Here is a 23,175-nt window from a genome sequence, read left to right as displayed (position 1 = left end):
TAGCTTAAATAAGTTAATAATTCTTGAGTTATATCATTTTATACTTTGAGAAACCATGTGATCACAGTAGGTATGTAATATAAACTTTTGAGTGTTTATGTGTGTGTGTGTGTATGTATGTATGTGTATGTATATGTATGTATATGTGTATGCTGTTTCTGAGGCTTGAACTCAGGGCCTTAGGTACTGTCCCTAAACCTCTTTGGGCTTAAAGCTAGTGCTCTACCACTTAAGCCACAGCACCATTTCCAACTTTTTTCTGGCTTTGAACCATGATCCTCAAATCAGCCTCCTGAGAAGCTAGGATTACGGGCATGAGCCACCAGCTCCCAGATTAGTAAGAGCAATATTGTTCAGTTCTCAGCACTTTTCATTCATCCTTCTTGATACATAGAAAAACATTTGATACAGTACCCTAAGAAGGCATATGACATTGCCTGATACGTATCTACAACAACAAATTTCTACATTTCTACAACAAAAATAATTCAAATTTGCCTTTTTGGGTAATATAATCATAAGCCTTGCAAGAAATAGCTGTATTTAACTTAGCCTGTTATTTTTGTTTTCTTATAAGACAGGGTTGCTTTCTGTCCTTGAATAGAAAAGTAGAATAAAACTCAGATTTATTGTATGTATCATTAAAAAATTGTCAATTATTTCAAAATTTGCATGTAGTTTGTGAGCAAAACAAGAATATTTTAGATTAAATTCTGATATTTCAGGCTGGGAGATTGGCTTAGTGGTAGAGTGCTTGCCTCGTATGCATGAGGCCCTGGGTTTGATTCCTCAGCACCACATAAGCAGAAAAAAAACTGGAAGTGGTGCTGTGGCTCAAGTGGTAGGGCTCTAGCTTTGAGCTGGAGAGCTGAGGGACAGTGCCCAGGCCCAGAGTTCAGCTACCACAACTGACCTAAATAAATAAATAAATAAAAATTAAAGAACAAATTCTGATGTTTCTTCAAGGAAATTAAGATGCCATAATCTTTCCTTTGTAGATTAAAACTATTTTGAGTGGATTCATCATCAGAGGTTATTTGGGAAAATGGACTTTAATGATTAAAACCATCACGTTAGTACTGGCTGTGGCATCGGGTTTGAGTTTAGGAAAAGAAGGTCCCCTGGTACACGTTGCTTGTTGCTGTGGAAATATCTTTTCCTACCTCTTTCCAAAGTACAGCACAAATGAAGCTAAAAAAAGGGAGGTAAGTGTTTTCTGTGGTTCATTTGTCAGAAAAATACATATTTGATATCTGTGAGGAATCTTATAGACCATATTTTACTTTTGCTTTTTGGATAGAGTCTGTATTTAAAGTGTTTGTTTGAGATTAGTTTGTTTCTTTTCCTTTGTGGAACATATAAGATCTAGAATCTTATCTCCTCTGCTGCTCAGAATATGCCTCTATTTTGGAATTTCAGGTAGATTAGGTAGTGCCCTTTGCATTTCCTTTAAGTTTTGTATGCTAAGTGTAACATTATAATGTCAACATTATTGTATGTCAGGGTTGTGAAATCTAACTTGCTATGTTTTCCTGGTAGAGGTGGTGTCTAATGTCAGTGGAAATGGTGCATGATTTGTACAAAGCTTTTTTCTTGCATCATGAGTAAGTTCCAAAGTAAGACCTGTAGAACTTCCTGAAGTGTAAATCAGAAACTCACTTTATAGGGAAAATATGGGAATTCCTTCCTTCCCTCCCTCCCTCCCTCCCTTCCTCCCTCCCTCCCTCCCTCCCTCCCTCCTACCCTCCCTCCCTCCCTCCCTCTCTCCCTCCCTTCCTTCTTTGTTAGTTGAGGAGTTTGAACTCAGGCCTGGGTGCTGTCCCTGAGTCTCTTTGTGCTCAAGGCTATTGCTCTACCACTTGAGCCACAGTGCCACTTCCAGTTTTCGTGTAGTTAATTAGAGATAAGAGTCTCCAAGGGAGTTTTCTGCCTGGGTTAGCTTCAAACCGCAATCCTCAGATTTCAACCTCCTAAGTAGCTAGGATTATAGGTGAGAGCCACCAGTGCCCAGCAAAATCTTTCTTTAGCTGATTTTAGGCAATTTCTTTAGGTCAGCATGAGGTCTTTTAGCGCATTTTTGAACTGTAGACTTCATCAAAAGAAATAAATTATAGACTTCTCTTCATGCTTCAACATTTTTCGGGGGGGAGGGGGTTGGTTGTGGGGCTTGAACTCTAGGCCTGGGCACTGTCCTTGAGCACTTCAGCTCAAGGCAATTGCTCTATTACTTGAGCCACAGTGCCACTTGTTTCAACATTTTTGTGGATATTTCTGGAAGAAATATGGGTTCTAGGGCCTGTCTGGAGACTTTGAGTTTTTATAGACTTCCAGACTTTGGGGGTCCTGTCCTGTTTTCCTGAATGCACAGCTATTCACATTACAAGTTATCTGTATTCATTACCTATTTGTTACAGTGTAATCACATTATTTTATTTGGCAATGGTTTTGGCTGAATATGAATGCGTGAATGAGCTTTCAGTTAAAGTACAAGAGAAAAATACCTGTTAAAAGAACTTAATACTTGTCCTTTGCTTTGGGGGGGGGGGATTTAATTTTAGAAGTAGTATTTGGAAGCCGGGCGCTGGTGGCTCACGCCTGTAATCCTAGCTACTCAGGAGGCTGAGAACTAAGGATCGTGGTTCAAAGCCAGCCCGGGCAGGAGAGACCGTGAGACTCCTATCTCCAATAAAAACCACCAGAAAACTGGAAGTGGTGCTGTAGCTCAAGTGGTAGAGCGCTCGCCTTGAGCTGAAGAGCTGAGGGACAGCGCCCAGGCCCAGAGTTCAAGCCCCACGACCGACAAAAAAAAAAAAAAGAAGTAGTATTTGGAAAATTGATGTAATATGAGCTTTTATTTGCTATATTTGAATTTATAAGACAATAAGAAATAAGCCACATCTTCTTTCTAGGTGCTATCAGCTGCCTCAGCTGCAGGTGTTTCCGTAGCTTTTGGTGCACCAATTGGAGGAGTTCTTTTTAGCCTGGAGGAGGTAGGTACAAAAGCAGAGCAATTAACATTATGGTAGGTTCAAAAGTACATCAATTAACATTATGTGTAATTTGCCAGTACAAATACGTTTTGGCACTGTGTTTTAGCTGATGTAACATAGCTAGTTTTGAAGTTCTCAGTTTTATATTTAGAAAATTTTTAACATGTTCTTAAATGAAAATATGTTGCATGCCTAAAGAAAACATAAAACTGTTATTCGTGTATAAATGTTGGTATTTAACGTAATTAAATATGTAAATTTGACTTATTAGGAGATGTAGATAATTTTAGTTGTTTCAGTAGAATATACTATTTGTTTTTCAGACTGATGCTTAAATTTTTTCCTTTTTTGTGCTTTTATACAAAAATGTCACTAGGATTGTTTGTAAAGCTGCACTTAAAAGGCAAGTCAAATATGTTTTTATGAGCTAACAAGCATTGGTGATGGTAATTTATTTATTTATTTTTTTTAATTTTATTTTATTGTGGTAATTTATTTTTAACTGCCATGATTGAATTAGATGTGAAACTCCTCTGAAAATAAAATAGGTCTAGCTATTCTAAATTATTAGGTATTTAAGACCAGTTATTGTGAACTTTTAGCGGTGTAGCACATCACTACTAAAGTCAATACCATTTTATTACCATAAAACGCAAATTCTAGCTGTGTCAAGAATTAGAGCTACCTATAGTAATATTTAGAGAAATGCTTACTCAAGTCAAAAGCATAAGATGATAGCATTCATGTTTCTTTTCTCTTTCTAGGTTAGCTACTATTTCCCTCTCAAAACTTTATGGAGATCATTTTTTGCTGCTTTAGTGGCTGCATTTGTTTTGCGATCCATCAATCCATTTGGTAACAGCCGGCTGGTCCTTTTTTATGTGGAGTATCATACACCATGGTACCTTTTTGAACTGTTTCCTTTTATTCTCCTAGGGGTGTTTGGAGGGCTTTGGGGAGCCTTTTTCATTAGGGCAAACATTGCCTGGTGTCGTCGACGCAAATCCACCAGATTTGGAAAGTATCCTGTTCTTGAAGTCATTATTGTTGCAGCCATTACTGCCGTGATAGCCTTCCCTAATCCATACACTAGGCTCAACACCAGTGAACTGATCAAAGAGCTTTTTACAGATTGTGGTCCCCTGGAATCCTCTTCTCTTTGTGACTACAGAAATGACATGAATGCCAGTAAAATTGTTGATGATATTCCTGACCGTCCAGCCGGCGTTGGAGTATACTCAGCTATTTGGCAGCTATGCTTGGCACTCATATTTAAAATCATAATGACAGTATTCACTTTTGGTATTAAGGTAAGTGCTAATGGAAGGTGGTGCTGAAGTAATCTTGGAATCTTCAAAAATTTAATGTGAAATGAGAAATGCATTTTTTTTTTAAATCTAAGAGTTTATAGAACTGATGTCAGAAATCTGAAAAGGTCTTTATGGGCTGAGTTGGAGGTGTTTTGTTCACATGGTATTCTGGAACCTGTAGGAAAGAACCTGCCACATTTTTTGGCTTATTATTCCCTTTCTCTTTGAAGCCAGCAAGTCTTTCTCTTGTCACAATACTCTGACCCTTAACTCTTATAAATCCTTCTTTCATAGTAAACACCCACTAGTGATTATATTCTACCTTCTCAGATAATCCAGGATAATCTCCCATTCTAAGATCACCTGGTTAGCAACCTGAATTCCTCTTTGCCAAGTAACATCACTTATTTGCAGGTTGTAGGAATTAGGAGAGACGTCTGTGGGGAGCCATTATTCTGCCTGTCATACTACTGCTTAAAAGACGTTGTAAACTCAGAATTGAATTATGAGATCACCAAGCATAGTAATTTTTTTTCTATCACAGATTTAAGGCTTATGCATCAGAACATTGTTTATTTTGGACCAAGAAAGTGAGAATAACATTCATTAATTAATGATCAATGAATATAAGCTGGTATTTATGAGGAAGCAGATGTTGATGTTTTTATTCTTTAAATTATTACATCCCTAGTTCATGTTATAGTTAGTATTTGTTAGTGATAATATTCTGTCACAGATGTAAATTACGTGAAGAAATAGCTTTCTTTCTTTGGAATTAGAATGGTAGTGGGTTTTTTTGGAAGTAAAATTTCTTTTGTCTTTATTTAGTTCATAAAGTATTGAGAGCCAAATAATAGAAGAGCTTTGAAGTTTTATATTTTTTCTCATAGCAAATCAAGCTGAAGGAGCTGTTAAAAGTTCCTTTGTTTATAGTCAGTTGGTTTTTGGCAAATCTCTGTTGCTTTGACATCAGTAAACTACACCACAAAGGATTATAGTTATGTAAGAAAGCTGGAGTCGGTTGGTGAGCCTTTAAGTCCCAAGCTCTTGCTGAAAGATAACTGTTAAGGACATTGTAAAACATGCTTTGTGTTGTGTATCCCTTTCATGACCTGATGTCCTACAATATGTCATTGTTTAATATCCAGAACAGGTTAGGGCTGTTGCTCTATCAGTAGTCTTAAAAGTAATTTTGCCTAAGGTGTTTACTGTTCCTATTGCCTTCTTTAAATTTAAGTTAGTAAATGTTTTGCTTTTTTTTTTTTTTTTTGGTTGGTCATGAGGCTTGAACTCAGGGCCTGGGTGCTGTCCCTGAGCTTTTTCTCTCAAGGCTAGTTAGTGCTGTACCACTTTAAGCCATAGTGACACTTCCAGTTTTCTGGTGGTTAATTGGAGATAAGCATCTCATAGATTTTTCTGCCTGGACTGGCTTCAAGCCACAATCCTCAGATCTCATCCTCTTTGGGTAGTTGGATTACAGACATTAGCCACCAGCTCTCAGCTATTCTTAATTGATATATTTCACTGAATACAAGGGGAACTGAGAAGGTTGCTCACTTTACATTGTATCACTTACAAAGACTAGTATCTAATGATTTTGTTATTTGTAACTACGTAGGAAGGGCATACTCTTGTGGAGCAAAGTATAGTACTTCAAACTGAGTTGATTAAGTTTTATGAGAAACACTTCATATCCCCTCCCCCTTTTTTGAATTTTACAATGGACCTGTGGGAATTTTGCTAGAGACTTAGCAGTAGGGAATCTCTAAGATAGAAGTTGTATAACATTTGATTTTTCTTCCTCCTTGGCCTAGAGAATGTCTTCTGTCACTTGGAAGTGAATTCATGGAATAACCAAGGTGCTGTTGATTAAGATATACTCCTGTTTCTGTTAGGCTTTTATGGTACTTATTCCTATCTCTGCTAGGCTGTTGCCATAATAAATGTGAAAGGAGTCACAGGCTCTTGAAAGAAATCCATGACAGGAGCGTGGGGCTCAGACTGTGTTTCTGAAGCCCTGTGGCTCATTAGGCTCACGAGGCTCTGTTATTATTGCAGGTTCCATCAGGCCTGTTCATCCCCAGCATGGCCATTGGTGCGATTGCAGGAAGGATTGTGGGGATTGCAGTGGAACAGCTTGCCTATTATCACCACGACTGGTTTATATTCAAGGAGTGGTGTGAGGTCGGGGCCGATTGCATTACACCGGGCCTTTATGCTATGGTTGGCGCCGCTGCATGTTTAGGTAATATAACTGTGTCTGCTGTGTGTGAATGTTTGCAAGTCTGAATGGAAAGGGCCAATGGTAGCATGCTTGTGCTTAATTAATAAGGGCTTTGGTGGAGGAGAATGCAGGATTGAGGGAAGAAATAACAGAAATGAGACAGGGGTCCTCTTATGGTTTTCATTTTGCCTGTCAGGGAACATTTGTTAATGCAGCAATTAAAGAGTAGTAGGCATATTTGTCATAATGCTTGATGACAGAAACCATTTCCATGCAGCATAGGCTTCATTTGAATCCTGACCAAGGAGATTTTTGGTTTTTCATTTTAAGGCTGTAGGTTAGTACAGACTAATTATAAACCGGTTCTTAACAAGCTTCAGAACAGCTTTGCGGTAATTTATTTTCATCCACACTAAAAGATATATTTACCAGTCCTTGATCACCTGAGGCACATTTGCAGCTGGAAGACAACTTCTTATTTTAGTGAAAAGAAAATATTTGCACTAACTATGGAACTATTTATTGCCTTTTTGGCATGTTAAATACTTATTAAATATTAAATACTTATTAAAATGTCTGTCAGTTAAACTTTGATTGTAATAAAGTTGGTGTTTGACTCTTGTTCAGTGAGTCAAAATTTTGCAATTAGTGGTCTTGAAGTGTAATGTCAAATGAACAGAATTATTTCATCCAAATAGCAAGTGTTCACTATTATTGTTGTTCAACCCAATATTGAGCAATATTAATGATTACAGAAAGTACTAAAAGTCTGCTATACAAATTTCAACAAAATCTTAACTTGGAAATATGGCTTATAAAGTGGATTAAACTTTAATAGGGGCCAGAGTTAATGGAGGTAAGTAAGATTAGGTTGGTGTTGAAATTAGGAATGACATCTTCAGGACCCAGACTAGCTTTATATCAAAATCCTGAGACAGGGGCCATGGGTAGATATCTTACAGAGGAAACCAAACACACACACACACACACACCACACACACACACACACACACACACACACACACACACACCACACACACACACACACACACACACACACACACACACACACCCATCTGCCTTTTTTGGACAAGAAATTGGAATGAGAGTTTCTTTGGTTAAGAAGAATTTTGTTTTAAGTGTGTAGTGTTTTCTGTGGCAGTGGGTCACCTAAAGTCTCTGCAATTGAAAAATGACATAAATACAGTAGTAGCATATGGCATTTGAATTGTGGGACAAAGACAACAGTAATAGACAGATGTGGCTTAGGTAGAAGAATTATGATTTGGGTAAATCATTTTTACTAAATTTGTTTAGTAAGGATTGGACCCAGATCTTTATGCATGCTTTATCACTGAGCTACCCTCTAGCCTAGAACAGATGATTTTCTATCGGGAATATTATTTACATTTTTAATAAAAATCATAAAATTATTCATTTTGAAGAAAGTTTAGAAGAGAGAAACTTACAAAATTAATCTTCTACCCATATGTAAGTTTAACTTGTAAACTGGTGGCAAATCAGATAGTCATGATATGTAGCACCACATTTCCTTAAGAATTAGTAAGCTTTTATGAGTGTAAAATGATGCTTTTGCTACAGCAATACCTCAAACAGGCAACATTACTTTGCTGGTCTGCTCTGATTTTCTTTTTTCTTTTTCTTTTTACTTAACATACTATGGATTAAATTCAGGGCCTCATGCTTGTAAGAAGTTGCTCTGATCACTTAAGGCATGCTTCCTGCCCCTTTCTGCATTGGTTATTTTGGGGATAGGGGATATTTTGGGGATAGTTTATGCCTAAGCTGAAGTCCTCCTACTTGTGTTGCCGGAGATGACAAACACTGTGCTTAGCCATTGGTTGAGATGGATTCTCATGACCTTTTGTGCCTGGACTGGTCTTCAATTATGACACCCCATCTCTGCATCCTAAGTAGCCAGAATTTTGGGCTTGAGCTCATAAGGATTCCAAAATAATTCTTTTGGGTAACTCTGTCTTTTTAATAAGATAAACAATTTTGAAATGGCGTATATATATATATATATATATATATATATATATATATATATTACTTTTTTTTTTTTTTTTTTTTTGATCATTGGGCTTCAGCTCTTTAGCTCAAGGCGAGCGCTCTACCACTTGAGCCACTGGGACACTTCCAGTTTTCTAGGGTTAATTGGAAATAAGAGCCTCACGGACTTTCCTGCCTGGGCTGGCTTTGAACTGCGATCCTTAGATCTCAGCCTCTTGAGTAGCTAGGATTACAGGCATGAGCCACTGGTGCCTAGTTCTTATAATGTTTTATTTTTATTTAAGTATTTATTTTTGGGTCCGGTCGTGGGGCATGAACTCTGGGCCTGGGCACTGTCCCTCAGCTCTTCAGCTCAAGGCTAGAGTTCTACCACTTGAGCCACAGCGCCACTTCCGGCTTTTTTCTTTTTGCTTATGTGGTGCTGAGGAATCGAACCCAGGGCCTCATGCATGCAAGGCAAGCGCTCTACCGCTGAGCCACCTTCCCAGCCCCTCTTATAATGTTTTATAAGCAAAGAAGATTTTTTCTCCTCCAAATCTTATTAAAAGTACTGATTTTAATCCTACCAGAAAAGAAGGGAAGTTTTTGATGGCAATGCTTTTCACTGTGTTCTATAATTTGTGTGTGACTTCCTAATAAAATAGTGACATATAGTGGTTAAGATCCTGTCTTTTCTGACCAATTGTACTGTTTTCCCCTCAGGTGGTGTGACAAGAATGACTGTCTCTCTGGTGGTTATTGTTTTTGAACTCACTGGAGGCTTGGAATATATTGTTCCTCTTATGGCTGCAGTAATGACCAGTAAATGGGTTGGAGATGCCTTTGGTAGAGAGGGCATTTATGAAGCACACATCCGATTAAATGGATACCCTTTCTTGGATGCAAAAGAAGAATTTACTCATACTACCCTTGCTGCTGATGTCATGAGACCTAGAAGGAATGACCCTCCCTTAGCTGTTCTCACGCAGGACAATATGACTGTGGATGATATAGAAAACATGATTAATGAAACCAGCTACAATGGCTTTCCTGTCATAATGTCAAAAGAATCTCAGAGATTAGTGGGATTTGCTCTCAGAAGAGACCTGACAATTGCAATAGGTACCTTTTAAATTATATCTATTCGTGGGGCTGGGAAGGTGGCTCAATGGTAGAGTGCTTACCTTGCATGCATGAGGCCCTGGGTTTGATTCCTCCATACCACATAAGCAGAAAAGGCCAGAAGTGGTGCTGTGGCAAGTAGTAGAACACTCACCTTCAGCTGAAGAGCTGAAGGAAAGTGCCCAGGCCCAGAGTTCGAGCCCCATGACTGACGAAAAAAAAATTATATCTGTGTGTGTGTGTGTGTGTGTGTGTGTGTGTATGTGTGTGTGTGTAGTGTAATATGACATAATTTCTAGAAGAAAGTTTAATTAGTTAGATTTTTAAAACAAGGAACATTTATGTCCCTTTGAAAGGAATTTATGCCTCAATGGATGGTTTTATCTTTTAATTTAAATGAAAGGATTAGTTCTGCAATATTGATCAAACCAGTGAGACTTTAATCTTTTTCAACACAATCTAAATCCTCTAATAAGTAAGCAATAGAGAATAGGTGTGGTAAAGCTATTGCTTTTTTTGTCTCCTCAGTTTCTTGTGCAGGATCTTTAGCTGTAAATGTCAAGCAGTTTGGTATGTCTCCAGATATCTTTCTCTTCCATATTAACCTGTAAGGCTACTGCAAAAGGTTTCCAAAGTAATTCTTTTGCCGCTTGAAGAGGGAAGACTAGACAGTATATGGGGTTGTAGAGCATTTCTCAAACTGGAAAGTTACTGTTTGCCAAAAAGAAAGGAAAATTTTAAAAAGATCCTACAGAGAATGTTCCATTCATATTTTTCAGACTAGTGATCCTGTCATTCTAAAGTTTTTTGGGGGTAATAGGATACCAGATTTAAATTGTCAGACTTGGCAATTTTAGCTTTTTTTTAGTTTTAGCTTTCCATCCACTGTCATGGCTGAACCTAGTCAGGAAAGAACTGCTATGTGTAGATATCCCTTCTCTAGGTTTTACTGGTAGCCAATGAAGAAAACTAGAGGTCGGAATTTTGGAATTTATACATAAAGTTAAAAAGGCTAGGTTTTTAAAAGGTAAAGAAGATACTGCTGAAATGAAGGGTAACTAGTATTCTTACTTTGTATGGAGATAAATGTTTTTAAGTTTCGTCATTGTCTTTTTTTTTTCTTCCAGTACTAGGGCAAACTCAGGCCTTTTGGGTTTACACTTGCTTTTTCACTTTTAACCTATGCTCTACCACTGGAGCCACACCTCCATGTTTGGCTTTTTGCTAGAAGAGATAAGAGTCTCTTGGATTTGTCTGCTCAAATCTTGATTCTCAAGTCTGAGTAACTAGGAGGAGTATAAGTGTGAGTTGTTGTCACTCTCTTAAGAGATAAAATAATGAGAATGGAAATAATGGCAGTTTAAAGGACTTGGGTGCTTTAGATATATAACACATCAAGACAAGCCACCAGAATACTAGTCACATGATGGCTTTTTTTTTTTTTTTTTGAGTGGGTCCAGTCCTGGGGCTTGAACTCAGGGCCTGGGAGCTGTCTCTGAGCTTTTTTGCTCAAGAGTGTTTTACCACTTGAGTGGTCATACATGCTAAAAATGTCATACATGCTATTTACTATTATACTTCGCATCTTTTCTTACTGTTTCTGTTGATGACTTATTGTAGGCTTTTTTTCTTCTGTTTTATTTTTGGTACCAGTTCTGAGCCTTGAACTTAGGGATTAGATGCTGTCCTTGAGCTTTTTTGCTTAAGGCTACCATTCTACCACCTGAGCCAGAACTCTACTTCCAGCTTTATGTAGTTAATTGGAGATAAGAGCCTCACAGACTTTCCTGCCTGGACTGGCTATGAACTGGGATCTTAGCTATTAGCCTCCTGTGCTGCAAGGAGGAAGCTTGAGCCATTGGTGACTGGCTTTTATTTTTGAACGTTTGCTTTTAATTCTTATACTAGACTTAAAAATAATTTACACCCCTCATAATTTGTAGTATTCTAAATTGGACGATATGTTTCTGGTAAATTAATTTACATACAAAAACTTGACAGCTTTACTCCTTTATTTTGTTATACTTTCGGTGTCACACTTCAATCATTGTATCCTGTGTACCCATTAACAGCAGATGTTGTTAGAATTTACAGCATACCACTCAGGTGACAGGCATCAGTTATTAGTTAAATCCTTCTTATGGTCTAAAAAACAATTTAGCATATGAATGTCTGTTATTCTCTCTCAGTTAAGAAGACGTTAGTGGTCAGAAGAAATATTACAGTATTCATTTATGATAGTAATTTCTGCTTCTTAATCAAGGCTGTTTATTGTTTTGGCGTTAGCTTTTTTGTAGCAAAATTCAAGTTCCACATATTTTCACTATAACAAATACAATACAATCATGCTGTCTTGAAGAGTATTAACTCAAAATAAAAGCATAAGCAGAATGACTTTTTTTTGTGTGTGTATTCTATTTTGTGGGTTTTCTTTTCCTTCCTTCCTGTCTTTCCTTCCACTTTGGGGTTGCAGTTTCAAAAGTGGGTGAGGAAATAGTGGCAAAACAGAAGCACAGGGAGCAGACCACACTAAGGAGGAAGACAAACTGACAGAACCCTTACTTACAAACTACATAAAAAGTCAGTCTGTATCCATTATAAGCATAATTATAGTTTCAACGTCTCTGTGATGCTCATGAGTCATCTGGACAATTAGACTTTTAACATCAGAATATAGAAAGAACCAACTATTATTAATGGGAGTGCACTGCACAGCACAGTCGAAGCTAGGATGAAACTCTCAACTCCAGTGCAGAATAAGGGACACTCAGCATACGCAGTCTTTACGCCATGATGGATCCCTACAGTAAACTGTCTTCCATAGTCCCAGTATGCTTGAAAACAGTTAGAAAACAGCGTAAGCTCCATAAACAAAATTGTAATCTTAGATAGTTAGACATCTTATTTACATGAAGATTCTTGGTTATTGGTAGATTCTAATTTAGTGAAGTAGAAGAAATGACCAAATCCATTCTGAGTTAAGGAATAGGAAAAAGTGAAGGGAGACAAATACATTTATCTCCAAATGAGCAACTTGCTGAAAGAATGAAAACTGTCCGTGTAATTTTTTTTCCATCTTCTCGATCTCATTTTCAGAAAGCGCCAGGAAGAAACAAGAAGGCATCGTCGGCAGCTCCCGTGTGTGCTTTGCGCAGCACACCCCGTCCCTTCCCGCAGAAAGCCCTCGGCCGCTGAAACTTCGAAGCATCCTCGACATGAGCCCTTTCACCGTGACAGACCACACCCCCATGGAGATTGTGGTGGACATCTTCCGAAAGCTGGGTCTGAGGCAGTGCCTTGTAACTCACAACGGGTAAGTGTGGCACCTCGGAGGCCGGCTCACTCACCAGAGTTTAATTCTCTCATGCAGTTTTCTTTTTAGGGCAAAGGGGGAGTCAGCTCCCCATGGAGAAAAGCCTGTGAATCAGTATGGAGAGTAAGAAAGATGTCAAGTACCCACTGTTTGCCAAAACATAAAGTAGCTTTGTCAAGAATAGTGTACTTCAAAGTTGGAAAAGAGGTGTGAAAGTATTTCCAACATGAACAGCATGTTAAGATTAAACTATTTACTTTTTTAGCTGAATACTGGGTCTCAGTTGTATGAGACACTACTAAAACCTATTTTTTCTTACGCATTTCATGCTTACAATTTTGTAGTACAGTTATAACTTTCTAAATATTTTTGCTGTGTAGTCTTTCCACTAATATATGACTTAATCATGGGAGAAAAGAAAGGACATATAAGTGAAATTTGTACTTTAGCTAAAAATCTCCTTTAACAGCTGGGTACCAGTGGCTGACCACTGTAACCCGAGCTTCTTAGGAAACTAAGATCCAGGAACATTGTGGTTCCAGGTCAGCACATGAAAGAAAACAAACATACAAGTTTGCAAGACTCGTATCTCAGTGGAAGAAGGTGGGCACAGCTAGGATGCTATGTATAAAATAGGCCCATGGTGGTCCCAATGCAGTTCCCGGCAGAAAGCAGCACCGTTTCCAAAAAACCAGTGCAAAAAAAGGCTGTAGGTGTGGGCCAGAAGTAGAACATTTGCCCAGCAAATGTGAAGTCCTGTGTTCAAATACTTCCTTCAACAAATGCTCCAACTCTATTTGTCCACCGTCTCTGTTCACACTTTATTTATTTATTTATTTATTTTTGTAAGTCCTGGAGTTTGGACTCAGTGCCTGGGCAATGTCCCTGAGCTTCTTTAGCTCAAGGCTAGCACTGTTTATGTGGTACTGAGGAGTCGAACCCAGGGCTTCATTCATACTCGACAAACAACTCTACCACTAAGCCACATTCCCAGCCCTCCGTCCACCAGTACTACATACCATCTGCTAATGATAAACATGAATATATTTAGACCCCTTTATATCTACCATATTACTGTTCCTTGTTGGGATTTTTAATTTTTAAAATTATTTTATCTTATTTTTTGGAGTTAGGATCTTACTATGAAGCCCAGAGTGGCTTGAGCTAGTGATCTTTCTGCTTCATCTTTCTGAATGCTAGGGCTACGGATATGTGCCACCACACTTAGACTCCTACTGGAAGTTTTTGTTTTTGTATCATTCTGGGGCTTGAACACAGAGCCTGGTCACTGTCCCTGAAGTTTTTTGTGCAGCACTCTACCAGTTGAGCCACAGTTCCACTTTTGGCTGTTTGGTAGTTAATTGGAGATATGAGTCTTGTGGGCTTCGCTGTCCAGGCTGGCTTGGAACCGTGATTCTTGGATTTCAGGCTCCTGAGTAGTTAGGATTACAGGTTTGAGCCACTGGTGCCTGGCTTGACCTGTGTATTTTTATAAAGCAGTAGAAAGCCGGAGAATTAGATCCACATAGTGTTTTTCTGTGTACTAAATAAAGTAACTTTAGGAATATGAAATGCATCATTGAAATATAGATCTTAAGGGTACGAACTTGGAATTATTAGGTATCAGATACTGATTACAGAAGGAATGTGTGCAATAAACATTACTATGATTCTTCATTTATTTTTGTTTAAAAATAGTATTATCAAACTTTATTATTTAAAACTTACTAAATTAAAATTGAGGGATGGGATAGGGTTGGAAATAATGGGGGAGAATTATCAAAGGGGTGACATTAAGATGAATTGTATTTATAAACTGATTGGGTTGAATGTTGACTCCTTTATACAACCACTTAAGGATAGTACACTATAATTTTTAAAAGCCCTTCCTAAATACTAATTAGAACATACAGCTTTACTTCTGTCTGTCTGTCTCTATCTCTCTTTATCTATCCATGTACCTATCTATACTATCAAACTCTCTGTCTTGAAGCACTGGGGCTTGAACTCAGAGCCTTGCATTTGCCAGGCAAATACTATACCTCTTTTTGCTTTAATTACTTTTTCAAATAGATTCTTAGGTTACACCAAGGTCAGGTTGGACAGAGATCGCCTATTTATGCTTCCATGTAGCTAGGGTGACAGACCCATGCCACAGCAGCTTTTTATAGGTTAAGATGGCATCAATAATTTTGCCTAAATGGGCCTGAAACCTCAATCCTCCAAATCATCTCCTCCCATCTGGCTAAGATTGCAGTTGTGAGCCTTTACACTTGGTCCCCTTCATTTTTTAAATGGTCCAATTGGAACCTAAGTTGAATTATAATAGCTATTATGTGCTTTTGTTCTCTGTACCTGGAAAAGTTTGTCTTTTCTGTACTAGCAGATATAAATGTTATTTCTTAAATAATGATTAACTATAATCATAAAACTCTTACTATGTGAACCAGTTTTCATATTTCACCTTGCTGATCATTTCCCTGAAGTTGCAGTGTAGATAGTAGAACAGATACTAGAAAGGAAGCACTATCCAAGCACTGGTGGCTCACATATGTAATCCTAGCTATTCAGGAGGCTGAGATCTGAGAATCTAGGTGTAAATAAAGCCAGCTTGGGAAGACAAATCTACAAGACTTTTATCTTTAATTTAACTAGAAAAAAGCCAGAAGTAGTGGTGTGGCTTAAACGATAGAGTGCTGGCTGGGAGTAGTGTGGGGAGAAAAGTAATAAAATAATGATGGCATAGTTAGGGGGAAGAGAGGTAACTAATTAAAATTCTATCTGTTGCTGCTGGTTTTGTGTGAAAAGTGGGGAAGCTTTCTTGTAAGTGAGTGTACTTAACCGTCTTGGTCATGTTTCCCTTATTTTTGTCCTTCCTAGAAAATAAATATATAATGGAGAGGAAAGTGATCACTTGGAGAGGTAGTTTAAATCCAGAAAATAAATTAATGGTTTTCAGTGAAGAGCATGAAGTTTATACTAGGATGTCAGAGAAGAAAATAGCTGAGTAAACAGACATACAAATCTGGGATCTCAAAGGCAATGGGTTGGTGGGGAAGAATAGTTAGATGACAGAAAAATTGATTTTTAAATTGCAAAGATATTAATTAAATATTGATAAACATTTCATATTGTAATTTAGTAAAAATTTTCAAAATGTTTTTGTTTTGGTGGAACCAGTAGGATGTTAATAAAAGTTACTTAAAGTTTTTGAGACCATATGAGTTTGGAAAGTATTAACTGTGGTTGAGAATACTTTTGAACTTGTGAGAACATTTAAAATGATATTCTTTGATGGCTCAGTAACGGGTAACAGCAATGTAGCTTTCCAAACGTATTTGAAAATGCAACCCTTTTCTGATTGGGTGAAGTGGGTAGATGATGTCATGGGGACTAGTGTTTCTTGGAACATAACTTTGGGACATGCTAGTTTAGGTCTTATTAGCTCTTACACTATTGCTATGCTATTATTAGCAAGACTCCTCCCCCCTCCCATACCAAATTATTCTTAAGTCACATTTTGCAATGATTTTTTTTCTTCTTATTCCCTAAAGTTAATAAAGCAGCACTGATCCTTGCCTTGTTACTCGCCAGTCAATCGCTTCTGTTAACTAAAAAAATGAAACCGAATTTCTCCTTTTTTTAGGGAAATTATTCTGTTAATGAAGTGATTACTTTGTAAGTCTAACTGTACATTTTATCACTTAGGGCTTATAAATTTATAACTTTCTTTGTACTTTTGGAGCTTACTATAAAGTGATGTTAACTAAATCATTCTATTTAATTGGATAGAAAAGCGTGTCAAAATGGTGTTACTGTATTTAAATAATTGCCAAGATTTTCACATTTCTTACCTCCAGCTATAACACTGAGTAAATTAATAGCGGTTTTTGTTTTTTAACCTCAGCTACTTAAGTCAAGCATATCCATTGAGTGACTGCAAGTCACTCAGTGTATGTAGTATAGTTTCTGAGTCATGAGTGGGGTAATTATTCCTGTGGTCTGAAAACTTTTCACTTATAGATGAGTCTGTTACTTTTATAACATAGGAAGAAAACATGGTACGGAACCTGTTTCTGCCCTTTTGATCCTCTGTCCCCTGCTTCCCTGACCCTCACCCTAAGGTGTTGTATATAACAGACACAGATGTATGGCCCACTGCTTTGAAACCCCTGATGACATTCTTGAAGAAGTCAGAATATTCAAGGCAGTTTAACAGGGAAGTTCACTTATCCAGATCACCAAGGAAATGTCTAATTATCCTGAAGGGCATTTTGGAAGAATTTATCTTTTTTTCCCCCAGAATTAAGTCTTTTCAGTTTTTTTTCTTAATTATTTTATTTTGTCACATGGTGTATCTGCAGTTGAATTTATTAATTTTCATTATGAAACCAGTAACCAGACATAAATTTCAATAATTAAAAGTAGTTTCAAGTATTAATATGAGAACTTATGACTATTACTTTTGACACGTAAGTTGAGAAATAATTATTTAGAAAATAATTATTTTTTTAGGAAAAAAAAAAGGTAGCTTCTGCTCATAAATGTGTTTTATAAGTTTCAGAAATGCCATACAGTTCCTGATATTGAGAAAGAATTTTAGTTGTATTACATATTTAATACATGTTGCCTTAATTTAAGTCAAAATAATGTGAATCCAAGGGATTTCTTATGTTTTCCTGTAGGCATCAGAGTTAAACTTTCCTCCACTGCTAAAGTAGATCCAAATGATAGCTGCTATGTTGTAACAAGTTAGAAATTTGTTCCCCTAAGTGAACACTGGGAAATTCCTAATTTTCAAAGGTTTCAGAAATTTCTAAATTTCAGAGGTTCAGAGAGCTATGTTTCGTTATTAAGTTTCTTTTATACTTTGTGTTATAGTCATCTTCATTCTGAACTTTTTGATTTCTAAGCTTCTTGATTTTTTATTTGAAAAGGACACCTACCAATATTTCTTTTGAGGTCAGTTGAGTATGTGTCAAGAGAATCTAGAGTTTTAAATATCATTTTTATTTTTCTAACATTCATGACAAGCATTCTTATGTTCATGATTTTTTGTTTCTCTCATTCTTTATCATTATTATTGGAACCTCTTTTATTTAATTTCTCACAGTTATTAGCATAATAATCTGTTTCAGGATTGTCTTGGGGATCATCACAAAGAAGAACATTTTAGAGCATCTCGAGCAACTAAAGCAGCACGTGGACCCCTTGGTGATTAGATGTATCAGATCTCCTCACTAGACACCTTAGAAGTCAGGAGGCATGAAACTTGTGAACTGTTCAGTTCTCTCCCAGATACCTGCTGAACAAAAAATACTACCATGCTGCCAATTATATTTGTGTTTGATCAGATGTCTGTGAGATCAATTTAGATATTTATAAAATTCTATTCATAGAAAGTGAGCAAAGTTAACATCTCATCAAAAATCATCACTTACAATTTAAGAATTACCAAAGTTTGGTGGTTGAATGAGGAAATGTTGGACATGCTTAAGTATAAAATTGTGACAGATCTGACTAACCTAGCATATTCACCGGTCTCAGAAGACTCCTGACTGGTTAAAAATGTCTGTTCTATCATCCCCAACCCCGTTTTCTTTTTTGCTTCCTAGTCTGTGGTTGTCTTGTGGTAAACCTAAGCTCTAAGTGATCTTAACTGAGCTTAGCAGTTAGAATTACAGACAATTAGATTTTTAATGGGCACACTAACTAGAGCATTGTATATATATGTATATCTATATATATATCTGTGATTGTGACATTGTTTTTTTCTGCTGTCCCCTGCATATTTTCAAAGTCAGAATGTGTGTCCTGCCATTTCATTTAGTGAACTTGTACATAGATCATGTTTGTGCCCCTTTTGTATGTTTCTAGAATGCTATAAGCAGCTTTGGGGTCAAATTTATTTGTACTAACAGGCTTTATGTCTTAGTGGCTACGTGACTACAGATAAATTTTGATTTATGTTAACCATATAACAAAAAAAATGTCTGGCTTTAGTGATTAGTGCCTGAAATTAATTTGGTCCTGCAATTGTCATACCTAAATAAAACCTATCCCGTTTGCTTAAGTACACATCTGATTATGTGTTGCTGTTGTATGCTAATATTTCACAAGTGTTTCATGCATCCTTATTTATAAAACTACTAACCAGAATAATATAGTAGCTACTCATTCATTCTGCTTTCTGCTTCACTTATAATAATCCTTTAGGACTGTTTCTTGTTTTCTATGTAACCATTAATAACTTAAGACTTTCATAAAAGCACTGTCTTTTGGGGTGGGGCAAGATAAGGAAAAAGAAGGGGCAAACATTAACTATATACTAGAAACCTGAGTTGTATTACATATTTATTCTTAGGGTTCTGAAGTTTAGGAGTGACGTTTTGTGTTGATCATTATATATATATATATATGAATTGTATGCTTTTATGAATATTCTGCATACAACTGGACAGTCCTTAAATTATTTCTTTAAAGTTGGTTAATGAATTGAAAGGATTGAATTTTATTGTTTTCTTAATATGCTCGGAGTGAATTTTCCTTCTCAAATGGGATTGATACCACTTCGTATCCATAAGCCATCCCATTTTTTGTTGCTTTTTTTGTTGGCATACATTAATCAAAAATAGCTCTTTCAATGAGGCATGCAGTCCTCAGAGTTTGTGGAAAGGACCTTATGCTCTGAGTGACCATAATACTTTTTATATCAAAGAATAGCTGCTGGATTTCATTGTCTTTAGTAATAGAAAATACAAAATCAGACCGCTTGCTTTGCTCTATTCCTGTCAACAAAAAGGATTTTGCTATAGATGTAGCTTCTCTTTTTCTTTTCCTTCTCATTTTAACAGCACCTTTCTATTTATCCTTTTCAGACGCCTCCTTGGCATTATAACAAAAAAAGATATCCTCCGTCATATGGCCCAGACGGCAAACCAAGACCCCGCTTCAATAATGTTCAACTGAACCTCGTAGATGAGGAGAGAGAAGAAACAGAAGAGGAAGTTCATTTGTTGAATAGCACAACTCTTTAATATGGGGGAGTCGTCCACATTTTTTTCTTCTTAAAAAAAAAAGGAGATATGAAGGCAGAGCATTTGCAACATGGGTTTGCAAATAATGCTGGTGGAATGAATTGTCTCAGGAGGGAAAGGAGAAGGAAAGGAATAAGGTATTTCCCTGTCTAACAGAGATGAGCAAACCGCCTTCTGTTGTTCTGCAACTGGATGTGTTCACAGACAACGTGCCGTGATGGTGCAGGCCTGAGCCTCAATGGAGATGAATGACCTCAAAATTCACGAGCACCTGGCCTGTTAATCCAACATCTTAAAGACACGTTCTCAGTCCCTGTTTCTGGAGGGATTCCTTTGAATTGAGCCATCAGTAAGACTGCAAGGTCTTGCCCCTCTTTTTTTTTTTAAATCTGAACTGTTCTGTTTAATTCATGAATTCTGTAGTTAAGCATTACCTTTCTACATTCCAGAAGAGCTTTTATTTCTCTCTCTCTCTTTCTCTCCTGAGCTATAACAAAGCCTTTTGAATTGGTGTACCCTTTTGAAGCAGTCCTTTCTCATATTGAGATGTACTGTGATTTTACAGAGGTTTCATCACAAGAAGGGTGTGTTTCTTGTGCCATTAACCATGTAGTTTATACCATCACTAAAGGCTTGGAACAGCACACACACCACATCAAAGGCTGGCCAAACAGGTAAAATCTTGAATGAAGTGTGAATGAAATCTCCCAGTTAGTAGGCTTTGTGATTCAGAATCAAAAACTTTGACTTTAAAGGATAAACAGTCTTATTTTTTTCCTTACAGACTTATGGAAAATGTGACCTGGTCTTATGCAAATTTTCTATTTCTAAAACTACTACTATGGTATAGAAGTGCTGTTCAGCATAATTAAACAATGCTGCTGCTGTGACAGTAAAGAGAAGGAAGTGTTCTGTTTAGCTGTATCTGGTATTAAATGCATGATAAAACACTGGAATTTTTTTCTTGGAATTAGATAAGTCATTTTCTTTCCTCAAGATGCATTGCTGACACTGAAGATGAATTGTAATTCATAACTTGCACTAAATGTATATTTCTTTTCTTAAAATTTACCATTCTTATTTATATTTTTATGGATTAAAATTTATAAAATACAGATCAGTTAATATCGCACTTAAATAATTTTACCTTTTTAATGTGATTTTTATATACTAATTCAGACTTACAAATATGGAGATATGAACAAAGTTTACAATGGAAGCAAGTGTTTAGAAGAGGTGGTTACTTTTTGGTGATCTAGTGTGTACAAAATCTTTATCTGATCTCTCACTGCCATTTCCTGGATTGTCCTCTGACCTGTCCATTTTGGCCTACAAACTAGAAAGTTGAAAACACCACAAATTACTCAATAGACTAAAACCCAAAAGTTAATGTTTAAAGTTTTTCTAGAAAACAAAACAAAAAAGAAAGAAAATAAATCGCAAAGGTAGTACTTAAAATTCTCATCTCACTATAACTTTTCATCTCTGGGTAAATCATACTCATTTTTGGAAGTGTTCCGTGGTGGTTTGAGTAGCTACATTGCACATTTCTGTAGAGTCAGTTAAAATGTACTAGTTGCGTTTAGAATGTTTTGGTTTTCGAATCATGGTACTTCACTATTGGCAAGGGCAGTTACTCTAAGGACTGGCCTAAATATCCTGATTGTGCATTTTTGATAGGCAAATGAATTTTTGCAGACAGACATTTTCTGAAACATCACTGGCAATGAGCCATTTTTACATTTTGAAAGATGCTTCACTTCCTAGTTAATAATAATATGCCTGTAGCATCTGCAAAACCACGTAAGATCTGTGTGATCTTGAAGACTTAAGATCATGAAGCCATATTAGTGATTGAAAGTTGAGCAAAATTTTAGGAATTTTGTGAAACATTCTTACCTGTGCTATCTGCCAAAAATTATTATCCTCATTATTTACTATTTTGGGCAGATTTCAAGTATTTGTCACAGGCCTCTCAAAGTTCTTTTGGATATCCAGAGTGAAGATTTCTAAATGACAGTTCTGTGTTTCTTCCACTTTTATTTGTAAAGCATTGCTAGACTATGAACTAACTCCTTAGCATGGCTGACAGAAAACTATCTGGAATTTTAAGCCTTCAAAGGAGAAACCAGTGTTTTTGCAAATAGTTGCATACATAAAATACATATGGATTTTTCTCCAAAATTTTCTTTTTAAATTCAGACCTTAATTTCATTGCCCATTTTTCATCAGAGATTGACATTTCAGGGTCAATATTAAAGCATAAATTTTCTTTGGTATATTTCTATTTCTGAGATGTCTTACTGCTGAAATACAGGAAAAGTGCCGTATTTTTAATGCATTCTGAGGTTTTCTTTCATACTACCATCTGTTTCATTCTTCCTTTTGATATATTGAGGTTTGTCTGCTTTTCAACCAAATGAACTAGTGGAGACCATAAAAATACATGTGCCTAGCTAATTGGCAAACTAATTGACCAATATAATAAACGTAGCGCCTTATTTGAGTACCCTCTTTGAGAAGGTATGATGAGAATGGGCAAGAGTGTCAGCATTTCTTCCTCTTAATAATTGTTTTCAGTTTTGGTTCATGAAGAATGTTTAGTTTGTTAATCTGTGATGTTGCCTAGAGCTGTATTTATCTGTTTTTATTTATACTAGTGTAGTAAAGCTGCATATCATTACAGTAAAAGTGATTACTGTGATGAGTTAATCAAAAAATCTATTAAAATCTATATGATGATGTGTGGTTTGGCCTTTAATTAACCTGTAACAGCCCTCCCCCCGTACTGCTGGCTGCACTAGCCAACAGTGTAGGCCAATATGCCTGACACGCACAGCCAGTCTCAAAAAGGTGATCATTATAATGTGCTTCTCAGGTTAGAAAGCCATTTTCTGTGCTTTATTTAAAAAAAAAAATAAGACAAAAACAAGAATCCTGAGAAGAGCAGATCCTGTGTAGAACAGCAAGTTGTCCGTGCATGTTAACAATATGCTTTTGTAACCTGTGTCAGTGGAAGGTTTGTCTGCAAAGTTATTTCAGTTTGTTCACTTTCAAAAGTGTCATTTTAAAAGAGAAAAACGTGCACAGAGAGAGCAGGTTAAATGATTTACCTGCTATAAAAAAATTACCTTGGCAGTTTTCTAATAGAACCTCAAGAAAGGGT

The 23,175-nt window shown here is 36.7% G+C and overlaps 1 protein-coding gene across 6 annotated transcripts in view; it reads left to right on the top strand.

Moving 5' to 3' along the window:
• Positions 1–22,753, top strand: part of Clcn3 (chloride voltage-gated channel 3) — a 59,627-nt gene extending 36,874 nt beyond the window's left edge. For 2 of the 6 annotated variants that reach the window (XM_042701726.1, XM_042701740.1), the window contains 8 exons: positions 999–1,205; positions 2,910–2,990; positions 3,755–4,300; positions 6,359–6,545; positions 9,261–9,659; positions 12,756–12,972; positions 18,111–18,186; positions 19,851–22,753. In XM_042701726.1, coding sequence (XP_042557660.1) covers positions 999–1,205; positions 2,910–2,990; positions 3,755–4,300; positions 6,359–6,545; positions 9,261–9,659; positions 12,756–12,972; positions 18,111–18,186; positions 19,851–20,009 — 1,872 coding nt within the window. In that variant the 3' untranslated portion in view covers positions 20,010–22,753. Of the gene's footprint in view, positions 1–998; positions 1,206–2,909; positions 2,991–3,754; positions 4,301–6,358; positions 6,546–9,260; positions 9,660–12,755; positions 12,973–18,110; positions 18,197–19,850 lie in introns of all 6 variants that reach the window. The other 4 variants (XM_042701755.1, XM_042701763.1, XR_006151080.1 and 1 more) reach the window with 3 other exon arrangements.
• Positions 22,754–23,175: the final 422 nt, after the last annotated feature.

This window comes from Dipodomys spectabilis, unplaced genomic scaffold (genome assembly GCF_019054845.1).
Source record: "Dipodomys spectabilis isolate Male_0828 unplaced genomic scaffold, ASM1905484v1 ptg000009l, whole genome shotgun sequence".
NCBI classification, from domain to species: Eukaryota; Metazoa; Chordata; class Mammalia; order Rodentia; family Heteromyidae; genus Dipodomys; species Dipodomys spectabilis.
The sequence above is the reverse complement of the archived record's forward strand: the minus strand, read 5'-3'. Positions and strand labels throughout refer to the sequence as shown.